The 24,077-nt window shown below is 36.1% G+C and overlaps 1 protein-coding gene across 1 annotated transcript; it reads right to left on the bottom strand.

The window, feature by feature from the left end:
- Positions 1-1,914: 1,914 nt before the first annotated feature.
- On the bottom strand, positions 1,915-23,671 carry LOC140172516 (uncharacterized). Its single transcript, XM_072195662.1, has 21 exons — positions 23,667-23,671; positions 21,633-21,721; positions 20,864-21,133; positions 17,507-17,749; positions 17,114-17,409; positions 15,686-15,829; positions 14,014-14,073; positions 12,236-12,338; positions 11,910-12,035; positions 10,457-10,541; positions 9,686-9,812; positions 8,810-8,880; positions 8,274-8,385; positions 7,845-7,948; positions 7,504-7,609; positions 6,159-6,379; positions 5,497-5,563; positions 4,887-4,981; positions 3,067-3,235; positions 2,873-2,962; positions 1,915-2,085 (listed from the first exon to the last, which is right to left on the bottom strand). The coding sequence occupies exons 1-21, from the start codon at positions 23,669-23,671 to the stop codon at positions 1,915-1,917; spliced, it is 2,754 nt and encodes a 917-aa protein (XP_072051763.1).
- Positions 23,672-24,077: the final 406 nt, after the last annotated feature.

Here is a 24,077-nt window from a genome sequence, read left to right as displayed (position 1 = left end):
AAGAATGTTTTTGGAATGATATTAAAACGTTTTTATATACCCAAGTAGTATAGACACTACCATATTTGCATAAGGTCAAGCCAGGATAATGACAAAAGATAATAGCAAAAGATTTTGGATCTTATAAAAAATTCTACTACTTGGGTATTTCCATTAAGGAATTTTTAAAACAAAAAGAGCACATCCGACTAATGTTTGCTGAATTTCCAACTTTAAAAAATTATTGGCAACAAGGATAGTTGGCTTACTTAGCATAACATCAGCATAGTTATTATGGTTGCATGGCCTCTAGTTTTAAATAAGACCTTATAATTAACGGCTAGAGGCCCACGTGGGCCGATTATGCCAGAGACCTTCTCGCGGTGGCTCATGTAAGTAGCTTTTTTATATTAAAAAAGTGAAACTAACATCTGGCATAATCGGCTTTATCTTTTATTTAACATCAAAGTTTTGAAGATTAACTGCTGAAGATTTGAAGTAGCTTTATATTCAAGGTAAGAAATCAGTGAATGTATTAATTTTTATAGTACCATGTTTTACAAAAAACAAAAACAAATAAAACTATGATTGGTAATACTAATTCTAGTATCTAAGACAAATTCAAAAAGTAAAAACCCGTGATTTTACCGTCTTCATCATAGTTTAAAAATTCATCATGACAATAGTTGAAGTCCTTTTGCAATTTTATAGTATTTTTTACAGCGTATTGTAAGACTGACAGAACTGCAGAAACACAAAGCAAAACCCTAAGAATTTTGTTTCTTGTAGAATAGCTAGAAAGACTAATTTTAATTTAAGAGGCCATGTATTTTTTTAAACTAAAAACCCCACACTATATAACAACCCATCAAAAAACAACCACACTCAAATCAAATCTTATTTTATTTTAAGTCTCTTACTTCGTTTTAGGCTTAAAAACAATATCAAAGAAAATAAAAAACAAAAGCGGTTAAAAAACACATTTTGGAGAATTTGTAAGTTTTTTTTGGTTTGCATTCTAAAAAAACAATATTATATTTTAAATTTTTTTTCTAGGTTAAAGGTCATTATCCTGGCTTGACCTTATGCAAATATGGTAGTGTCTATACTACTACCCATTATATAACCCGACATTTAAACGTTTTCTGTAAAACATTTTGTTTGCTGAGCAGATTGTCAAAAAATTATGAAAACGTTTTATACTCTTAATTTACCCTTTATATAACCCGACATTTAAACGTTTTCTGAGAACCTTTTATAACCTTTTGCGAATGATGTCGAAAACGTTTTGTGTTTGCTGGGGTGTTACATTTTTTAATGAGGCCCTTAGTGCTACATAGAATTGAGGCTACTTAGTGCACAATAGTACCACAGACCTAATAATGTGGGTCTAATGACTATGATGTCATTGCTTGCTATAAATATAAAACCAGCTGCTGACTATAATTAAAGTTGCCAATTTGTTTTTTGAGGGGAGGGGCATTTGATATTGTGCCTCCCGGATTAATACCCCAGATTAATACACCTGTTTGATATTACGCTTCGACCCATGTTTAGCCAGTCTATTCTCAACATGAAAACAAAGGGAACCTGTACAAAGCGAAAGAAGTGTCATTTGATGTAATGAGTTGATGCATCAAAGAATTCTGGGAAGGATTAGATATCTCCTCTGATGAAGAGCATACGTATGTACGAACGGCCATAAGAAGCAAGGCGCATGTAACGCAACAATTTCACTATTATCTGGTTCAGCTTTACTTCTTTAATCAATGTTACTCTGCTGTAGCGGTGGGTATAATAACAATTTTTAGAAAAAAAGTATAATACAGGGTGTCTCTGAAAGACCTGTACCGTCGAAAACTTTATTGTATCCAAACTTAACCGAATATTGTATGCATTGACACAGTAAAACAGCTTTCATATACTTGTTAAGTGTTATTTGCATACTTGCTTTGTGTTTTTTAATCCATCTTCATCATTCCGATCGTTTCCTTGGAGCATGGTATCAACTGTTTTCCACATCACCTGATTCATTTCTACAGGTTTCTCTTCTGACTTAATCGGCTTCACATCAACTTGATTCTTTGCAGGTCTTGCACCCGTCATCTGTTGGAAAGAAATTAACAAAGTGTACGAAAAGGAACCATCAACATTGTGTCAATTTATCTATTAATTTCGCAAAAACCATGAATAAAAGAAGTAGTATTAAATAAACGCCCCTTGTCGGCCTTGGACTACGCTACCTGACTCCCATCTCAGCCAACAGTCTCATTATGCCTATTTAATGTCAAATTAAAACATGGAGATTTCAACTTTTTCTGACCAACAAGGTCCTAAATGACCTACAATTGTCCTTGCCATAGTGGTAAAGCTAGATTCAAAATGGGAGGTGTTACCAACAGATGTAACCTACGGACTTCCACTTCTTGTGACCTTCTTGGTTCTAGAAAAAAGCATAGGCATACTCGGACATTTGATATTATTATTATATGTCCCCCTCCAGGATTGATGCCCATGCTTGTTTCATATTATTTTAATATGGGATTAAGTAAACAATGACCAATGATGTGAATAATGATATTGTTATTGATTACTAAGTATCACATGTTTTGACCGCCTCCAAATTCACGAAACAAGAAGAAGAATCAAACGAGAACCGAAAACATTTCTTCCATGGATACTGAATACAAGGAAATAGGATTTTTTTGCTACTTACAAATCTTTCATGTTAGCTCATGTTCATTTAAATGTACGCTGCGACATCAATATTGGGACCATTGCAACAATGGAATAATAGTCATTCATTAAGGGGGGTAGCGTAATATTGGTATGTGTTTATTGGGGTCATTCAAATTATTTACCCTTTCCATTATGACAATAATATCAATCTTACCAATGGTTTCTCCGGAGCAACTGATGATGATGAAAATTGAGCACTAGATAATTTCGTCTTCTCGGAAAGTCGTTTCACCTTTTCTCTTACCTAAACAAATCATATATAGAGAGTTTTAGCTATATGAATAAGAGCCTCTTTTTGTACATTTTTAAAAGTTATTCTGGCGTTATGAAGTTTTTCAAAAGACGTACCTCTTTATTGAGAAAGCAGAAAAATATGAAAAAGAAAACTCCTTGAAGAGAATTCAACACAACGAAGATGTATTGGAATACCAAAGTAGCGCCACCAACGGCCATGAATCCAAATATCCACGTAATACCGAGCAGAGGAGTTAAAGTTAGTGTACCTTTGGTAGCGATCCTGAAACAAATAGTTAGAAAAAAGCAACCAGTTTATTTATATAAATAATATGAAGGTTTGAAAAAGTCTGTATCATAGGATTGAAATAATTTCGAGAATTTTGACTTTTATAGAAAATTATTACCATAGTGCTGTTATGGTAGATGGAAGTATCTCAGAGTCTTTCCAAGTAACAACTGGAGTGCTTCAGGGTGATGTGGTAGCACCATTCCTGTTCATTATTCCGGTAGATTACCTTCTGAAGAAATCAACTTCTGGAATTGACGCTGGAATTGTTACCTACCCACGTCGGTCAAGCAGGTATCCTGCTAGGATGCTGAATGACCTGTATTTTGCTGATGATATCGCCCATAGCCTGGGCCCAGTCGCAGCTTACTAGGACTGCAACTGCAGCAGCAGATCTAGGCCTTGTCATCAGCGCACCTAAGACAGAATATATGACTACAAACTGTAACGCCCAACCAGCACTTGAAGTCTATGATAGTAACATCAACCATGTCACAGACTTCAGGTACTTGGGTTCCAAGATGGGCTCTAGTGCTGGAGACCTAAAAAGAAGAAAAGCACTAGCCTGGGCAGCTTTCTGGAAACTGGAACGCCTCTGGAGAAGCCCATCCCTGCCAATCGAAACAAAAATCAAGCTGTTTGAGACAACTTGTGTTACTGTCTTCCTGTACGGGTGTGAGTCTTGGGTAATCCCCAAGGACAGTTGGTGGTATCCCCTTTACTTCTGGAGCAGGCTCTTCTGCATTCTCAACTTAGCATTTCTTAGCAAAAGTCTGTCCTAGTATTTCAGCCTTCTCCTTTGCCGTGGTGTAGACCTGGTTTTGATCTTTAATTACAGGTATGTCTGCCCTAGCTTTTCTTCCAGACAGAGTGTTAACTGTGTTCCACCACTTTTTGCTGCTCAAGCTTCCATCTGAAAGCTCTTCCCTCAGCTTGTTGTTGTACTTCCTTCTGGCTTGTTTCTCAACCTGATTGTATTCCCTTCTGGCTTCTGCAAACTTATCCTTGTTTTCCTTAGTGTTGTTTTTCTTTAACTTCTTGAACAGGCAACGCTTCCTATTTGCAGCTCTCTTGCAGCTGTCATCTTGCTACAGAGTCATGTTAAACATCAAGCGTGTGGATCGGATTTCAAATGAAACCATCTACAATCTGACCAACACCACTCCACTGGTTGCCAGAGTCAAGATTCATCAACTCAAATTTCTCGGCCATATACTGCGTCTTGAAGATGACGAGTCTGTGAAAGAATATGCCCTTTATATTCCACCACACGGGAAGAGGAAACCGGGACGGCCGCGCACACTGTACTTACAGTATGTCCATCACCTCCTGGGAGATACTGAAGGGATGTTGCAGCCAAACAAAATTGTTTCGCTTGCCCAAGATCGCAATAGTTGGAGAAAGCTTGTAGTCGCCTGCTCCGCAGCCGACTGATGATGATGATTACCCTAAATATTTACAAGGCTCATAATGCAGCCCTCCAAATTTTTGAAAACTAAAAGTTTTAGTACAAAATAAGGTGCTCCATAATTCTTAATTTGACTACTACCGAAGCAAGTCAAATTTAATTTCTTGCCTTTTCTTTCTCTAGGATTATTAAAATATATATATAATCGTAGATGTGCAAAGAGTTAATCAAACTCACCACGATGCCTTAAGGTTATCACTCCCCTCTTTATCTATAGATCTGATGGATCGATATAATATACGAGCAACGATGCAAAGTAGAATCATATTTAACTGAAATGAAAGATGAAGATTATGAAACATTGCTGAAAGTTACCGTATTTTCCTGTGAATAAGCCGCACGGCTAAATATTAGCAGAAGGATGCAGTTAGTAAATTGTTTTGTAGTTTTGTAATGTGTCTCCTATAGGAGATGTTAGTCTTAGTTTTGTTAATGATTATTCAATCTTGATAATGGATAATTTAAACGCTTACAACATTATGTGACGTTTTGTGATGGTTAGTCCTTACGTTTTGAATAAAATAGAAACCTACTGTGTGTTTATTAGAGCTAAGACGCACTTTCTGCATACACCATCTTAACCAAACATATTTCAGCAGCACTACATTGTTCCTTAAGGTTAATATATGTTTCCTCTTTAACAAAATAGCAACAATTGAAAAGGGAAAACAGAGTGTACCATAAACATGGTTTGTCAATGATAACACCCTTTTAAACAGTTTACCAAACATAAAAACAATATATAATTACGTCACTTCAATACTAGTTGTTTCCCGGAGTTGCTTACCAATATAATGAATGCTGCAGGTCCAGCGAAGCCCCACATGAGTGGACTCCCACTTTCGATCCAGCAGCTGATAATCAAATAAATAAATAAATAAATAAATAAATAAATAAATAAATAAATAAATAATCAAATAAATAAATAAATAAATAAATAAATAAATAAATAAATAAATAAATAAATAAATAAATAAATAAACAGTTGTTATTATCATAATAGGGTGAGGTCAAAATACGAAGTGCATCATGGGAAAATATCGACATCCAAAGCCTGCGTAATGCAAATACAACACAGGAACATACAAATAGGGGAAATAAATGTTGGTATTTATACAGCGCCTTTTACGTGTATCAAAGCGCTTTCCAAAGAGCTGCCCATTTCAGCCCTTTGAGAGGGAGAGGTAGGTGAGGTGAATCGCCAACACGATGGCACCGCAAGGCTTAATAAAGGCATGGAGGTCAAAAATTGGGCTGGTAAAGCGCAACCGCTGGTGACTCCTCGTATTGTGAATCGCGAGGCTGATTCGAGAACAGGGATCAAAGCCAGAGGCATCATATCAATTATTTAACTGTGAAACCTACATGCGAATCGCTATTCGACATCCTGCTAAAACCATGATGAAATGTAAAATATCTTTTGTATATTTTTTTGATAACTGTACTCACCTGTTTTCAGTGGCATACTGATCCCATGCAACTCCTGCGCACACTGCAACTATAACAATCGGTACACCCCAACCCAAGAGTACGTAGTATAACAATTTGCTCTTCTCGGTATTGAAAACCAGCACGATTTTAATATACAAATTAATGCCTTCAACTAACATCCAGCAGAAGACACACATATACAAGTAGTGAATGGTCATTGCTGTGATCTTACAGAGAGTCTGAAAGATAAGAAATATATATTATGTTGATCGTGTTAGTAATTATTATTCTTATTCAATGGGTGCGTCTTGTAAAGAATTCAAGTAATTTGATTGGTTTTCTGGTGTATAATATCTCACAATAGTTGATAGTGATATTAGTCAGGGCGCGCGCCGCCACGCAACGGCGGCACGCTTGTTGCTCCTCAATGATCGCGCGATAATGCGTTCGCGTAATACACGTGCGAGAACTAAGAACGCGGTACTGCGGCTTAGATGTTCGTGATGGTTTCGTTCATTTAAAACAACGGGGATGTCCTCACAAAAGTAACTTTATTTTTTTCTGAAAAAAAGGCAGTTTTTCTCGCAAACATTACATTAAAACTGAATAAGAATGAGAATAAACGATAGATTTTGTCTTTTGCCTATCAATATCGTGTCATAATGGATGGGCTGGCCAATATTTTTATCGTAGTGGATACCGGCTGCGCCGGCATCCACTACTCAAAATATTGGCCAGCCCATCCATTATGACACGATATTGATAGGCAAAAGACAAAATCCTATCATTTATTCTCTAATAGTTATTATGGTTTTCTTTCGGGTTCTCTTCGCTTCATTGTGGTGTACACACTAAATGAAGATTTCTATTCTGTAGGTTAGCGTTAAGGGTTAAACTAATTCAATCAATTTGAATAACATCAGGTTAGGTCACCTTAATTAAATAGACATAAAAGACATCATTATAAAAGTTAAAACTTTTTGTAGCTTGTGACTTGTATTTGTCTACATTTGCAATCTCCTTAAATGAAAGAGATGAAAGGTGGTCTATTTTTGTCAAAACGCTTGACAGTTTAATAAAAGAAACATAAGTAAACAAACAAAAAGAGAATGCACTCCTCATTAGGATTTCAACTTGTGAAGGGCTTTGAGAGGGCCTAAGACGGCATAGACGCTACCTATAAAAATCCCTGATATAAAAATTGGAATTCACAACAAGGCGAGTTGTATTGAAAATACCAAATAAAAACCGTTAAAGACGAATGATATATCGACCGTTCTCATAATAAAGCTAGCTAAGTTAAGTGTTAAGTGCGAAAAAATGCCTGTCCAATCAATTATGGTATACAATCTAAACTGCAAACCTCATTTGATGTTTGATCGGCTCCTAGAAGAAAAGATAATTGTGCTGCTAACAATGCCACCGCAAAATTACTATGTATAATGAAATGTTCGGCTGTTCGTAACGACCTGGAAGTAGTTTAGAGAGAAATTGATATGAAGGAAACTGTGTCGTCTTGAAAAACTGCATAATGACGAATGTCATGTTACTATAAATTGTCCCTTTGTGCCCAATACCCGAGCGCCGAATATCGATGATGGCAAAATCGGCTTTGAAATAATCGCTATATTTACCAGAAGATGAAACTGCATAAGGTATACCTTTCTAATTGTAACAATGGCGATAAAATAATAAAATACTTACTCAAAAATCATGAAGAGGATAAAAGACATCGACAGCGATAGGACAGAAAGGACACACCCAAAATTGGTTAGGTATGTCATCAAATCGGAGTGAATTTCTGGTATCTATATAGTTGGAAAGTGTTACAACGTGTTAAGTTTAACAAACGTACTGTTTATAGTACAGTGTAGAAAATCATTGCTCCAGCATTATACAGGTAATGGGGTTACGCATCTAGCACATGAACATACAAATTATTTTTCATTTTCAAATTGAATATATTGTTGTTGTACTCTGTTAAGATTAAAATGTGAATATTTTTCTCTTTTTTAATGGATTCAAATGTTGAAAGATGTACAAACTGCAAACCATGAGGTTTATATTCCAAAACACATGAAGCTACATGACAACAAAACAAAGATAACAATGAATGAAAACACTCAATCATACCGGATAGTTGGTAACTTGTAGAAGTATAGCATAGCTTGTAGTGTGGTTACAATAACAGGTGACTTGAACATCAATTTGTGAAACTTTCTCACAACCTTTTGTAGACCAAGTGCTGTATTATAGGGAAGGAATTGTGTTGTGTAAAAGGAAAATTACAAACAAAGAGATCAAACCTTCTAATTTGGAGAACGGACCACATACTTGCCAGGCGGCGGATGACACGATCGAGCCGGCAACTCGTGAAACCGCCCGGCCGTATGGCATTTTCCATATACTCGGTTAGCTTTGTGGGGTTCATTATCGAACCCCAACGGTTTTAGCTTGTATTTATATTATTTATCAACATAGGCCTATTTGTTTGTGATATTTCAAGCGTTTTAAAATTTCAAAATAATCCCATTCAATTACACGGTTGACGATGAAAATTTACTGAATTTAGGGACTGCACGTCATACACCACCTGATACTTGCAGAAGTTTAATTATCTCAAAAAATAACAGTAATAAAATATAAATATTTTCTTATCGAATCCTTACCTTGCTTTGGCATTCCAAAATGCACATATAGTTTCACTTTCTGTTCTAAATGCTTGTTTTGACTCTGGAACCTGAGAGCAGATCATATAATAACAGAACATACATTATGGAATTATAACCTAATAATAATGTTTGTTAAGTGTTGCCATGGTTATCATAAATGTTCATTTTTAAAGACTGCATTTTTACCTGAATATGTCGTGCACAATTTGAAAGAGTGGTAAACAATGGTATTCCATGATGTTGTTAAGGGATGGGGTATGAACGTTTGGACAGTATTTTTTGTGGGACTTGAGAGCACATCAGACATATCGAATCGTATTCTGAATACGAAGAATGTCCTTCTGATATCAAATAATTTTGATTTTTTGAAATTCGCGATATCATACACGTTTTATGGCAAATGATTAAAAAATGATATTTTTGGTATTTAACAGTCTTCGAAGTAAACTTTATAAATCTAATCATATGTAATTGAAAATTGTGACCTCTCGTATTGAAGATATGGAGTTTTTTCCCAAAAACACCCAAAAAAATTAGGTCTTTTTGGGGAAAAAATGTATATCAATAATATGAAAGGTCAAAATTTTCAATTGATCGTCGGCTTTTCATCCCAGCTACATACACTTTCAGTACATATCATTAGATTCATAAAGTTTACTTCGAGGACTGTTAAATATCAAAAATAATTTTTTAATCATTTGCCATAAAACGTGTATTATATCGCGAATTTCAAAAAATCAAAATTATTTGATATCAGAAGGACATTCTTCGTATTCAGAATGCAATTCGATAGGTCTGGTGTACTCTCAGCTTCCCACAAAAAAATACGTGAAAACGTCGCTAAAACGTTAATATCCCATTCCTTTAACATACCTTTTTGTTGTATTCAACTGTGAGTTTTGGATCAACATTAAATTGGTTTCCATCCACATATACCGTGCTGCTGAGAATACCACTAGCTAACCGAACGGTAGTTTCAGTGTTGTTATCTTGTCGTTCTCTGGAAGAAGATGAGAGGTTGTCAAATTATTAAAGTGCAACTACACATGAAGAACATTCTTCGACTCATTTACTTGTGATATTTCGAAAAATAATCGGTTTTTGATTCATTTCGGTTGTTACATATCTTATTAATTCAAAATTTGAAAATTTTCAGAGTGGATGATATTTATTTATTTATTTATTTATTTATTTATTTATTTATTTATTTATTTATTTATTTATTTAACATGGCGTGACCAATCAATGCACTAGCCCTTGGTTCTCACGTATCGAAAGATCAAGACTACCATGTCATAAATAACAATTCCAATGAATATAAATGGTCAACAAAAGGGCAAGTCCATCACACATCACAGGACTTCTTTTGATGAAGACGTGTATTACACATTGAAAATTCAAGGTTAGTTGAATTTTTGTGCTGAAAGTCAGTGTAAACTTTGGTTTTATGGATTGTTGGATCAGCTTTGGTTTCGATTATAGGAAAGGATAACTATTTCTATGACTAGTTCGCGTCTGACGTCAGCGCAAAGGTGCGCCGTGATTGGTTGCCGACCTGCGCAGTACGGCATTTTCTGTCTAATTGTCAGAATATCAGACGCAAAATTACAATCTTTTTATATCAGATACAGCAACTACTACTACCTGTTACTGCTTCGCGACTCAAGGCTGACATTACTTGATCCAACGATGCTGTGGTCAACATAGATTACGGTGACAGTGATAGTGCCTGGGTGAAAACAAATCAAGAAAATCAGCAACACCATGAAGCATTCAAAACAATGAAGTTTCAATTTCGATTTAACATGATTAAAGAGTTTTTCAATGAAAGTCAAGACGTCACTACTTTAGAATCTGTCGAATCAATGCGAAGGTTTTAATAGTGATTTTTAGCTCTTTTCTATTTGACATAATATTGTGAAACCTTCAAGATCTTACAATAAATAGTATACGTTATTAAATATATGTAACCGAGGCATCTTAGAAAGAGGCAAACAGACTGTAAAACAAGTAAACATCAGTCCAGTTTTGACGGAAACATACGTCATTAAAAAGTGTTAGGATATGGTTGTCACTCATTTAACTTTTTTATATCGACGTAGAATATTAGATGCAATATGACTGAAGAGCTTTGTTTCAAAACCCCTTACATCCACTTTTGACTTGTTGAGAAAAACAGCTTTTTTTAATTGTGCAAGTATTACTTGTTCGATTTGGTTCAATTTGGGTTCGGATAAAGTGTTCATGAATAGAAACTAAAAGAAAAGTTTTGGTACAATTTTCAAGCTTTCCTGTTTATTTTATTATTTCTTTAATATCGCGCCTTTTGTGGATGTAAGGGCTTTTGCAACAAAATAAATTTACCCCTTTTCTAGAAACCACCTTTGCATTCAAATTTGAGCCCATTTGTTTGCACTACTTTATGTTACTTGACTAATGCTTTCAAAATCAAAAAGAAAAATTGAATTATCTCATTTACTTTTTTAATTATGAATTTTTAATTAAATTTTTGAGCACTTCCGAAACTACAGCTTTCATTAATTACAATGATTTTTTTCAAACATATTGATCCCAAAATAATTCCTTTTGGTTTTAATAGTTAAAGAACATTCAAGGCTACTATTATACATCAAGAAATTATTTTTTCCTAAAATTTTATATTCATTTTAATTTCATATTTCCGGAAATTCCCTAAGATTTCCCAAACGGGAAATATACGATATCTCCGGAAGGGAAAGTGGTATGAAGGTCAAACAACCCCCAAAATGTGTATTTTTACCCACACTATAATGTCATGTCAATAACTCAACTTCAGCCAAAAGTGGATGTAAGGGCTTTTGAAACAGAGCTCTTCATTATTGTCTTCGTTATTTAATCTATTATCATTCTAGTTCAAATCATATTTAACATCTAACAAATGTCTGACGACGTATATATCGATAATTATTAAAAATTACCAGCCATTCAACATTAAATAAAATTGATTTCCCGTCACCAAACATTTGAAGATAACAAAGATTTGAAATTGATTACCAATACTTGTTGGAGGTATATTCTATGGAATATTTGGAGTATATATGGCCCTTTAGTGACTTACCATTGATTTTATTAAGCTTATCTAGTGGTACGTCTAATGCCGCCTTGGTTGAAGTCCTCCCTCCTGCTACACTGAAAGATGCCATATGTTGTGTGCCGTTGGAAATGAAACTACGGACTTCAGCAACTGTAGTGTTTGCGTAAACGACAAGAATTATAAGATAATGCTTGATTTGTGTTTTGAAATATTAATATGATGAAAACAGAGTAATAAAAGTGAAGGAAGACGAAGAAGAGGAAGAGATGACGGCTGCAGTGATGATATGATGATGATGGTGCTGACGTGTTAAATTTGTAAAACTAATTTGTGGATTCCGTGAAACATACCCACAGTTTCGGTAGCCACTTTAATAGACCCTCCTGGTGGTAGGTTGGAAGCAAGATTACCAAGTAATGCTTCTGTTCCTTCTGTCAACTCAGCTGGATTGGCCTGAAAAATAATATATTTCAACATAAACATTTTTTTATAATATTGTTTTTCAAAGCGGGGATTGTTTTAGTTTAATTCTTGACCCAGACCAAGTACACTTTGTGACCATACTGATTGTGCTGATATCAATGATATCATATTAAGTTGAGTCTAATACAATTTTTTATTCTATGTAAGGTAGTATTCCTTTTGTAATAATTTTCTTAAACTTCTGCACCCAAAGTAATAGGAAAGTTTGCGAAATGCAGTTCCAAATTTACATCTACTTTCATTGCAGTTAATAATTGGCAATGATTGATACGCAGTGTTAATTGCAGCGGTTATAACAATATATCAGATTTGTAGAACACCGTTAAGAATCGCCCAATGACGCACTTGGGCTCCTTTTTCTTGGGGTAAACTTCATGTGCAAATGGAGAGCTACCTTTTCTGAAATCCCAACAAAAATTAATGTTCCGTACCCTCATTTGCTGGTGGGAATTTGACGGCAGGGCACGTTTAGGTTGCGCCTAAAATTCCCCCTATTTTAAGGGAGCCCATAGCGCCATTAGGCGAACCTTTACGGTATCGTGACTTATAGAATGATTTTGGTGAAATATACTCTTAGAAAAAAGGTGCAACCTAGAACCTTGTTTTTATCCCGTATACAGCACCCTGGGAGAGCGAGTTGGCGCAGCGGTAGTTCCCTCGCCTTGCCCCACTGAGGTCCCGGGTTCAAGCCCCGGCCGTGCCCAAGGACTGTATGTGCATTTGGTTTATCCCGATTCCATGCTCGCTCTCACAGGTTTTCCCCGGGATCTCCAGTTTCCTCCTGCTTTCAAAAAATCGGTGGTTAGTTGTTTGGTTATCAAGAACTTCCTTCACCCAACGCAATTTGAGGAGCTGCACAGAAAATTGGTGGATGTTACAATCTAAGTGCGGATAGGTCTGCGCCAGGTTGGCTGCAACTGGCCTAGTTGATGCGATCTGATTCTGATGATTCACCATGGCAGCGAAATTACAGTGCTTTGAATCTTTCAAGATCTGGAAAAAGGCGCTATATAAATCCGAAATTTATTTTATTTTATTTACCCTACCCGACAAACACAAATATGTTCTTAAAACGTTTATTCAAAACGTTTTAAATGTCGGGTTATATAATGGTCATGAAAACGTTTATAAAACGTTATTGTAAAATATTTTGGGCAAATATTTTTTCAACACATAAATAACATTCTGTTTAGAATGTTTTGCATCAAGTTTCAAAAATGTTTTCGAATTTTATTAAAACGTTTTTATACCCTTTATATAACCCGACTGACATCTAAACATTAAGTTCTATAAAGAACTTTAAAGATTTAAATAGGCATAGGAACTTTCTAATTAATTAATTCAGGGACTCATCACAAAGTTAAGAAAAGTGAAAAGTAGTGTTAATCCTTTTTGGTACTATATTTTTAAAAAAATCATTTTTTGGCTAATGCAGCCTTTTTTCTGTTCTATATACTTAGAACCCTTTAAGAGTCTTTCCTTAATAGTACCTTAAGGGTTCTACAAGGAACCATTTTCTTGGCTAAAGAACTTTTTTGGTTCTACAAAAAAACCCATGGAAAACCAATTGGTTTTTTTATAGAACCAAAAACAAAGTTTCACCGAGAGTTTAGAGTGTCCTGTTTTGTAGCTCATTCTTTCTCACCTGTGTAGTTGATGTATCCGTTTCATCGGGAGAAGTCTGAAAGATGAGTTTGATCGCCGTCTGAAAGAAATGTCAAGAATGAGTAAAAGCAACAAATGAATGTTAGAAATAAACACATCTCAAAAGGTAATTAATTAGGGGTTCATTCATAGGATTGAGGGCATGATCGCTGTTTATGCCCGAGGCGTGAGCCGAGGGCATAAATCAACGATCATGCCCGAAATCCTATGAATGAACCCCGTTCATACATACCCAACATTCTGAACATTGTTAGCAATCCAAAACAAATGAAAATAATGAGGTTTACAAGTTTAAATAACATTTTCATACCGTTTTCCTTCAAAAATTGGGAGAAAATGAGTAGGCCTACTTGCAGGAAGCAGCTCGTGAGGTCAACGGCCGAGAGTCAACGCGTTCATCTCTTGCGCTCCGCGTGTGATGGGCGCGGTGACATGCGCGTGTACGCAACACTAGCAAATCGTGGATCGCGTTAATTGGGTTCCAACGCTGCGTGACGCAGCTTGTTTATGCCCTGCGTACTGGTCATAAACGGTATTTATGACCAGCAAAAAAGGGCGCAAATCCAATCAGAAACGTCGTTATATCGTGAGTATGTATGAACTCTTTTTTATTACCCCCTTATTACGAGATAATAACTGAAGATCTATGCATCAAATTTTAAAATTTAATTGCCCCTTTTACATTCTGCAGTCAAGTTAGCTAAATCGATAAGGCGTTCGACTATGGTGGGAGAGGTTGCGGGTTCGAACCCTGGCGGTGCCTAGTACGCTCACGTGGAAAAAATCAGTTAGCTTGAAATTGCTGCTAATTGTACGAAACTTTTGAATCTGTATCATTTTCATTCAAATGGTCCCCATAACAACAAATGTTGGGCTATTAAGACAAATGAGACATCATACTTCATACATCATACAAATGAGACATCATACAAAACTGGTTTTCTTTTTGCTATTTTGCATAGGTCTTAAGATATTATTTCGTAATGAAGGGGGTGGGGTAATTATGCGATGTGTTTATATGAATAACAATTATATATAATCATGCGTTTTTAATCAAGTGTCATTAATCTGATCGCAACTAATCAGGTGACGTATATTATTACAGTATTGTATCAGTTGGACGGTATCTTAGGTGCTTCTGTTGCATTAGCTGGGTATCTATACTCTATTATTAAACATTATAAAGGGTTCACAGGTTCGAAGTTCCCTCCTAAGACTTTTTAAAATACATCGAAATGGATTTGTTTTTACAAAATTAACACATTATAAAGGTATTTGGCAACACATTTTACACAGGTGATCCAATTCACAATGTTTCACATCGTTGCATTCAGTCACAATGACTCATTATGTTTCAAAAGTTAAAAGAATAACGGGCCCTTGGTCAAAACCTGAATCCAGTCCAAAATCAAAACCACAAAGGGGCTTAAGCCCTAATGCAATCTCTTAATTTTTATAAAAACATATGCTCGAGTTCCTGCAAAATTCCTAGGGGGAACCTCGAACGCTTTAGAATGTTTAACAACAGAATATAGAAATCCAGCCAATGCAACAGAAGGAGAAGTGAACCCTTTATATGAATACTATATAAAAGATTCTGGCGTTTTAGTGGTATTGATCTTAGATCGTTAAAAAAGTTAGTGCTGTCTTACCTCACTGTAGTCTTGTATGAGTTGGACGGTCTCTTGTTCTGTTGCATTGGCGGGTATCTCTATATTCTTCTGTAATGCAGCTAAAACTTGTTTCAATTCTTCGGAGCTTTCAATAGCTATTTGTTCTGTTGTCAAATGTTCATACTGTGGAGCGAGTGTTTAAAACAAATGAAAACGTTTATTGAAATAGTATTGCTCGCAAACGAAAAGTAAATAAGCATACGCAGTTACAGAAGGGGCCTCTGAAAGAACTGCACCGTCGGACATTTTCATTTTACAGTATTTTAATGCCACAATGAAACATAATGGAGTAGTGCATGTTATTGCGTTGCCACATATATTTTGAATTTCAAAAATTGACCACGTTCTTGAATTCTAATATAGAATCGCACGTCAATTGTAATCCATATCAAGATTTAAAAGAATGTCCATTGATCCATTCATGTAATACAATGTGGTTGGTACAGGTACAAACCATTGACCATGTTAACCAATTGTGCTCTATCGGTAGAGAGGATTCAAAAAGAGATATCGTCGTAAAAACTGTTATATTGGAAGAACAAAGCAATCAATTTTCACAATTTAAAAGTATATTAAAGTTGTATTATTATATAAATGCATGAATTATTCAATCTTGTTTCGGGAAATAAAATATCAAAGAATTACAATTTTTGACGGTACGGTTCTTTCCGAGACACCCTGTACAACATTTATACACCGGTATTGCTCCCAATGTTTATCAATAAAGGCAAGGGACTGGTAAAAGCCATATTGTGATTAAATGTACAGGTTCTGAAAACGTATGATGCGTGCGAAAACTGACAGGCATAGAACAATGGGAGTTGTGATGATGCGCGCATACTGTCGAACAATGACGTCACAAGTCCACTCTTCTATATGAAACATTTGAAATATTGGAATATCATGTCTTGTATAATAATATTATAAGGTCAAAAAATAAATTGTTTGCTTGTCTGTAGATCACTTTTATAGAAGTTGGGTCGGTCGACCGGGAAAAGGTTTTTCTTTTCTTTTCTTCAACAGTATAATGTGAAGTACTTGTTTGCATGTAAAACACTCACTGACCACAGAATTTTCACAAAAGAAAAATTCAAGGTAAAGCCTACTTTAAGTTCAACAATGTTTTACTTGTGTAGACGCTGAGGATAATACGAAATTTATATCGGAACCCTCAGCCAGGTACGACTGGACAGGAAGAAACATGCATGAAATGGTATTTAACAACATTTCTTTAATATCAGTTTTTCAGATGAAAAGCTCATGTCTTTTTTGAGAAAATTGTAAAAAAAAAAATTGGTTAAAAAGAAAAAAGTTCTACAGTCGGGACTACCGAGACGGTCGGACGGACGAGGACAAGCAAACAACTTCTACCCTAAGTATATCATGTAATAGTGGAGGGATACTTACTAACATGGTCCTGGTTGCAGAAGGATGATACGGAGTTGAAGCAGACCCAGCAGGAGTCATAGTTTGCTGACTTGTCGGGAACCGTTCGTGTGTTGTAGCTTCAGTTGTGGTAGCATGTGCTTCCGTTGTATCTGGCTGGGCCTCAGTTGTGGTAACACGCGCTTCATTTGTATCAATTGTGGTAGTACGGGCTTGAGTTGTATCTGGTTGGGCTTCAATTGTGGTAGTACGGGCTTGAGTTGTATCTGGTTGGGCTTTAGATGTGGTAATACGGGCTTCAGTTGTATCAGGTTGGCCTTCAATTGTGGTAGTACGGGCTTCAGTATCGTTGGCCTTCAATTGTGGTAGTACGGGCTTCAGTTGTATCAGGTTGGCCTTCAATTGTGGTAGTACGTGCTTCAGTTGTATCTGGTTGGGCTTCGGATGTGGTAGTACGGGCTTCAGTTGTATCTGGTTGGGCTTCAGATGTGGTAATACGGGCTTCAGTTGTATCAGGTTGGCCTTCAATTGTAGTAGTACGGGCTTCAGTTGTATCAGGTTGGACTTCAGTTGTAGTATCTACGGCTAGATTTGTCGATTGCAAAAGATCTGTTGTAGCCTGCATATTTGTCGTAGCTTGTGTAGTTTGTGCTTGCGCTGTAGATTACAAGATATTATATTATTATCGTTTGAATGAAAGATTTTTTTTTTTAATTTTCTGTTCATGAGGTTGAGATCATCCATAAAAATCATATGAATTATTAAATTTCTATTTACATAGTATTTTGTAATATTTTAAGCCCCATTTACATGAATTTGTGCAATTTTCATACATTTCCAGCATGTTGTATCGGTCATCCCACCTACGCATGCGTAGATTGTTGTTTGATTTACTGAGTAGTACTATAATCTCTCACATGTGTCCAGTCATCATGGTCATCATATTTTAATTTGTTTCATTTTGGAGATAACTGATGTCATTTGTAATAACAGCTTTTTCATTTTCGGCTTTTTTGTAGAAAAATGTTGTTTCTCTTTAGGTTTAGACGTCCCGTTTCCACCCAAGTTTAATTTTACCCAAAACAGGCCCGCGCCCAAGATCTGCAGTTTATTTCTGCTCAAAATTAGCCATATACACCATGTACTTTTACTGTGCTCGGACGTTTCAAACACATGCCTTTGATGTAATTTTAATTTTGGCAGTGTCCCTAGTCTATTTATTTTATGCTAATGCTGTTACGTAAACAAGCATATGGTATCATTTACACAAAGACAAAGGTACAGTCTTAATATATGATCATAAAGAAATTCCATCCAAATATTCAATATATGGGGTCAAAAGTCAACTCTCATTACATACTGACCCACCCTCGTACTTGTGTATTTAAAAAGATTTTAAACTATGGCCCAAATTCAGCCGTGGGCAGTAAAAGATACTCTAGTCGGCGTGATAATCTTTTGGCCTTGACAATTTTGTCACCGTGATAATCTTGTCACCGTGATAATCATTTCGCCGTGATTATCTCGTCGCCGTGAGGCTGTCGCCGTAATAGTCTTGTCACCGTGATAATCTTGTCGGCGTGATAAACATAAACCTGTGGCCGTGATGATCTCGTCGCCGTGATAATCTTGTCGCCGTGATAGTCTAGTGGCCGTGATAATCTTATCGCCTGCAGATACTATGGTCCCCGTGATAAAGTTGTACTTCATGTTTTGACTGTGAGAGATTCGTTGTATACTATGATATCATGTGGTAGTGTTATATACACTTTCCTCATTTGCATCAATTATTACTAATTTGTTGGCAAAGAATTTTAAAAGATGATAAAAATCGTACATTGTGGCTTTAAAGAGTGACTTACATAATTTGTGCAAATCGCATTTGTTAAAATTCCACATAAATAGGATAAATATATACCACTGTAAAGCACGTATGTATGGACGATGAGCACACTAAATATACCACTGTAAAGCACGTATGTATGGACGATGAGCACACTAAACATACCACTGTAGAGCACGTATGTATGGACGATGAGCACACTAAATATACCACTGTAAAGCACGTATGTATGGACGATGAGAACACTAAATCATGTAGATAGCCTTATATTACGTTCTTAGTCAAAACGGCAAAATAATTATTGTCGATATAATTGCATCCGCTAACATTGCCTCAAATAAATAATAATTAATAGCTAAAAGTGCCATTGTCCTTTTTTTCAAACAAAACAAAGAAACTATTGTGAAGGGCCTTGCATTAGATTGCGCGTTACTTTCATTATAAAATAATAGTATCAGGAGTAGCATACTGCAGTTACTGTCCGTTTTCCTATACACAATACACAGTGCTCTAACCATTGAGCTGTGACCTGTACAAATCATGCCATGTTAGAAGTATAGGCATTTGCCTAGTTAACGTCAATGTGTGAAAAATGACCGGCCAATATTAAAAGTACTCTCAAAAATTCTAGCAAATATATTTCTCTAACATGACCTAAAATTACAGCTAGGTTAGATGTTCAGAAATATTCGCACTTTGGTAAAATAGTGAGTGAGGGCAAGGCATAGCTAGCCAACTCCCGTGTTAATTGAATGGAGATTTGACCGAAAATGTTGGTAAACTGCCCGCTCACTTCTGAAGAATGCCACACGAAAACGGTACAAGCTACATTTAAAGTACTCTCTGTTCGATCATCATGATGAATTTCTTATATAGTATGCCGAAATTGGGTACTGTAGGTGGTTGACAAAGTACTTCGCTGATGAGTAAGTGACAGTGAACATGAAAATCAGCGCCCATAACCCAAGTTAGTAGCTAGTTAGTGGAGGCCGTCGCGGGACTGATTATTGATTATTGAAGTGCCTTATTAATAGATACGCACGATTTTAAGGGCAAGAAAAAAAACCGGGACACTTTTGGAGACATCATCATCATCATCATCATCATCATCATCATCATCATCATCATCATCACTTTCTACATTTTTCTAAACAACATACTGTTTTAATAAGATTTTTTTCTTAAAATGCATGTAACTATAATTATTGTTTAGAGCGTGATGAAATAAAACATCACGATTTTCATCACAAAACAAATATAATGCATAAGAAATCGTTTGATTTAGAGCGTGATGATGAAATAAAACATCACGGTTTTCATCACGAAACAAAGTAATACATAAGAAATCAATTTTTCGTGAGTGATGAAATAAAACATCACGATTTTCATCACGAAACAAAGTAATACATAAGAAATCGTTTGTTTTAGAGCGTGATGAAATAAAACATCACGATTTTCATCACAAAACAAAGTAATAGGCTTACAAAAGAAATACATTTTTCGAGAGTGATTAAATAAAACATCACGATTTTCATCACGGAACAAAGTAATACATAAGACATCGTTTGTTTGATTGCAATCAACCGCGACAGTTCGTCTCACACACATAACAATGCACTGCGATCAAATAGGTTGATGACAACATTTGATTGAATGGACTGCACTGCGCCATGATTACGGTGCACCGGTTCAAATCCTTTGTTTGGAGCCAATCAATAATTTCACGTACAGCCTCTATGCAAATTAGAGTTTACACACGCTGCAGCTGGGGTAATCGATCGAAGCTGGTTGCCGTTAGTGATCGAATGCATGAGCTTATTTGCTTTACTGAATCGATTTACTGGATTAATTTCCTGTTAACTGGGTTTAATGCCACAAAGGTCGAATCGGGCTTGCCGTGGACCATAAGTGCATCATGGCCTACTTACCTTCAGTTGTAGTCATTAGTTTTGTCGTAGTTGCAACAGTAGTCGTAGGACAGGTGTCTTCATAAGCTCTAATCTCACACATAGTCAATGTACCAACTGAAATTCCACCATTCACTTGCACGCTAATAAATCTGCCTCGGATTGGTTCATCACATATAACTTGCGCCCAACCTCCAGCTGGAGCGGACGTAATAGCTGATCCACATTGAGCGTTGTTACTGTGATCCGAGGTCGATCCAACTCTGATAATTGATCCCCGCAATCTTTCAGCTTGGACAAAAAAATGTCAAATGTTCAATAATATTAAGATTAAATGCTAGATATGTTTTATTACAATTCAAAACAAAGCAACTGCACTGATATTTGACATTTGAACGTCAACAAAATCAAATCTAATTAGCTAAAAGCTTAATCACAAACGTGATAAAACTTAGATTCCCAAATTCAACGGAAAACATACTCATAACCTTCACCTACCTGCAATGAAATCAAACCACCCATTACTGCATAGCTATACGCAGAAATTACTCTAATCAACGAAAACCACGTGTGACGTAATGAGAGATTACGCAGTACAAAGACTTGCTCGCAACCTCTTTTGATAATTCGCTGTCATAGAGTTACGTCAGGTTCACGTTATCTGTGTTCGGAACCACGATTAAAATGATCACAACACATGGTCAATGGATTTTTAACGGAGTATGCATACCAGGCGTGAACCAGTACCTAAGATAGGCCTGTGACCCCCTATGTAGAGTTATATACTTACCACAACACTCACTCCTGTTCAAGATTGTTACTTTTGTAACGCAATGTTCAGCTTCATATCCACCTTCCACCAAGCCATCGTCATTCCATCTGTAAGGGTCACATTTAGGGTATTCATGACCGCGAGATCAGAGGAAAGATTAAGAGTTGAAATCGGTTTTTTGAGATGATTAGAATAAAATGAGCTCAGCTATGACCCTTCCTAAAGTATGGACTGATACTAACTGACCAAGAAGGGGAAATATACAATACTGAATTCAAAAGCTTGACCCTGTGTTTCCTGTGTAACATTAATCCAAGCATTTTTCATTTTGACCTATGTATTATGGATTTACCCCCTCCAGGAGTTAGCACACGCTTTTGGTAGGGACATATTTTATTCTAATTATCTCAATGCAGATATCAACCCTCATCAGCCGTTAGAAAGAATCAATCCCGGGGAATCAATGTTACGTAGAAAAGAATGGAACATTGTTCAGTAGTGTTATATGGTTTAATAAGTTGAAAATATGGCAAAAGGGTAGGTTTGGGAACGACTAGCGAGTGAAATTTATATGAGTAATAATTGACGGTAACATTTGGAAAAGGATATCAACATGTTTTTTGCTTATACACTAACTACTTTAACCGTTTGCGTCCCTCTTTTGGAAATAACAGTTAACTATGCAAAAAACAAAATATGACAAAGAACAACTATTTACTTATTAGTTGTATTATTCAGTATGTTAAATTATATTGGCATTGGAACATTAGGTTCCACTTCCTGACCAGAATTGATCATCACGCCTTGCTTATTTTCAACCAATGCGACGGTAATAACCACAAATTTCCTCATACTGCAGTTACTGTTCATTTTCCTGTATACAATACACAGTACTCTCACCATTGACGCGTGACCTCTACAAACAGTGTATGTTATAGGTATAGGGCATTGCCTAGTTAACGTCACTGTGTGAAAAAATAACCGGCCAATATTTAAAGTACTCTCTGAAATTCTAGAAAATATAGTTTTGTAACATGTCCTAAATTTTTAACTAATTTAGGTGTTTGGAAATATTCGCACTTTGGTGTTTTAGGAAGGGCACGGCACGGCACGGCCTGCAAAATGTTCTGTGTAAATCGAATGCATCTTTTACTGACTATCACTTGTGTACCGCTCTCTTGCGAAGGGCATTAAAGCTAAACCACTTGACGGATATTTTTGTACTTGATGTCAATCAAAAATCATGAATACATTACATGTAGGCTAAAAACTGAGTAGGTTGGCTATCTGCAAATGGTCGTACCTCCCTGATATGTAAATGACAGATAATACCAAAAAAATTAAGAAATTATTTCCAAACCGTGTTAAGTCTGCAACCATTATGTTTCTCATTTTCAAGAATGCTGGTTAACAATATGCAGACTATTATCTCATTTGGGAAACAAAGGCCCACACAGTATCGTTACCTTGCGTTTGCTTTATAATCGTTCACCCAACTGAAACTATAATACCAGCTCATTGCAATATCGCACAGGTAAAACAGAAACACGTGTAGTGTGGATTTAACCAGAGAAGATCTGATTTAACATAGTTCAGCTGTTTTCAATGAGTGTTATCTTGGTTTAACATGTTTAGTAGCTTTTAATGGGGTTTAAGTCCTGCAAAGGTCGTGGTGAATTCTACTGTAGACATAACTGCATCATGTCAGGTAAAACTCATTTCCTGGGAACTGAACACCACACAAGATCATATCATTGATCCAATTGTGTCATATGTTGCCTGGTGATCTGATCATCACATTTACAAATACTAACCCGAGGAGGGAAGTCTAGTTGTGATCAATTCTGTGCAGGCAGTGGGAACTAATGAATGTCTTTCCAGAGATATAAGAAATCTGTGAAAATGCTGATCATTTGATCCGCAAATTTAGTTAGGAATAGATAAATTCGGTTCCCTTCTGGTAAGTTTTAACATATTTTGAAACAATATGACCGACCTGTGTTGTCTAAGTAAATCGATTTCTTCTTTTGTACATTTTGTGTGTTTACCTACATCATGTTAGTCTATAATATCACGTTCAAATGAAGCACAACATACTATTAAAAACTAACCTGTATGTGTACATGAGCCTTGAGTGTAAATGGTAGCTGTCCTGCCATCTACTGCCTTGTAAGAGTTTTCAGGTCGGGTGCTTTGATTAGTTGGTTTCTGGAGCAATGATATCTCTGAAATATGTACATGACATGAAATGCTATGAACACAAAACAAACGAACAAACTACTGGGTGTCCCAAAAAAAAGAGGCCCCTCATTGCGCCCTCTTTTTCTCCTATTTTAGAAAAGTTGATCAAGTATATTTTGGTATGTAAAGAAGCCTTTACCCGTTAGCTTTAATAAACCGAAACAATTATTTCAATCGGCTCATAACTTTCGAAGATATGCCCTTTTAAAGAAATGTATCCGT

Source organism: Amphiura filiformis, chromosome 16 (genome assembly GCF_039555335.1).
Source record: "Amphiura filiformis chromosome 16, Afil_fr2py, whole genome shotgun sequence".
Classification (NCBI taxonomy): domain Eukaryota; kingdom Metazoa; phylum Echinodermata; class Ophiuroidea; order Amphilepidida; family Amphiuridae; genus Amphiura; species Amphiura filiformis.
Note: the sequence above shows the minus strand (reverse complement) of the source record. Positions and strands in the feature narration are given on the sequence as shown.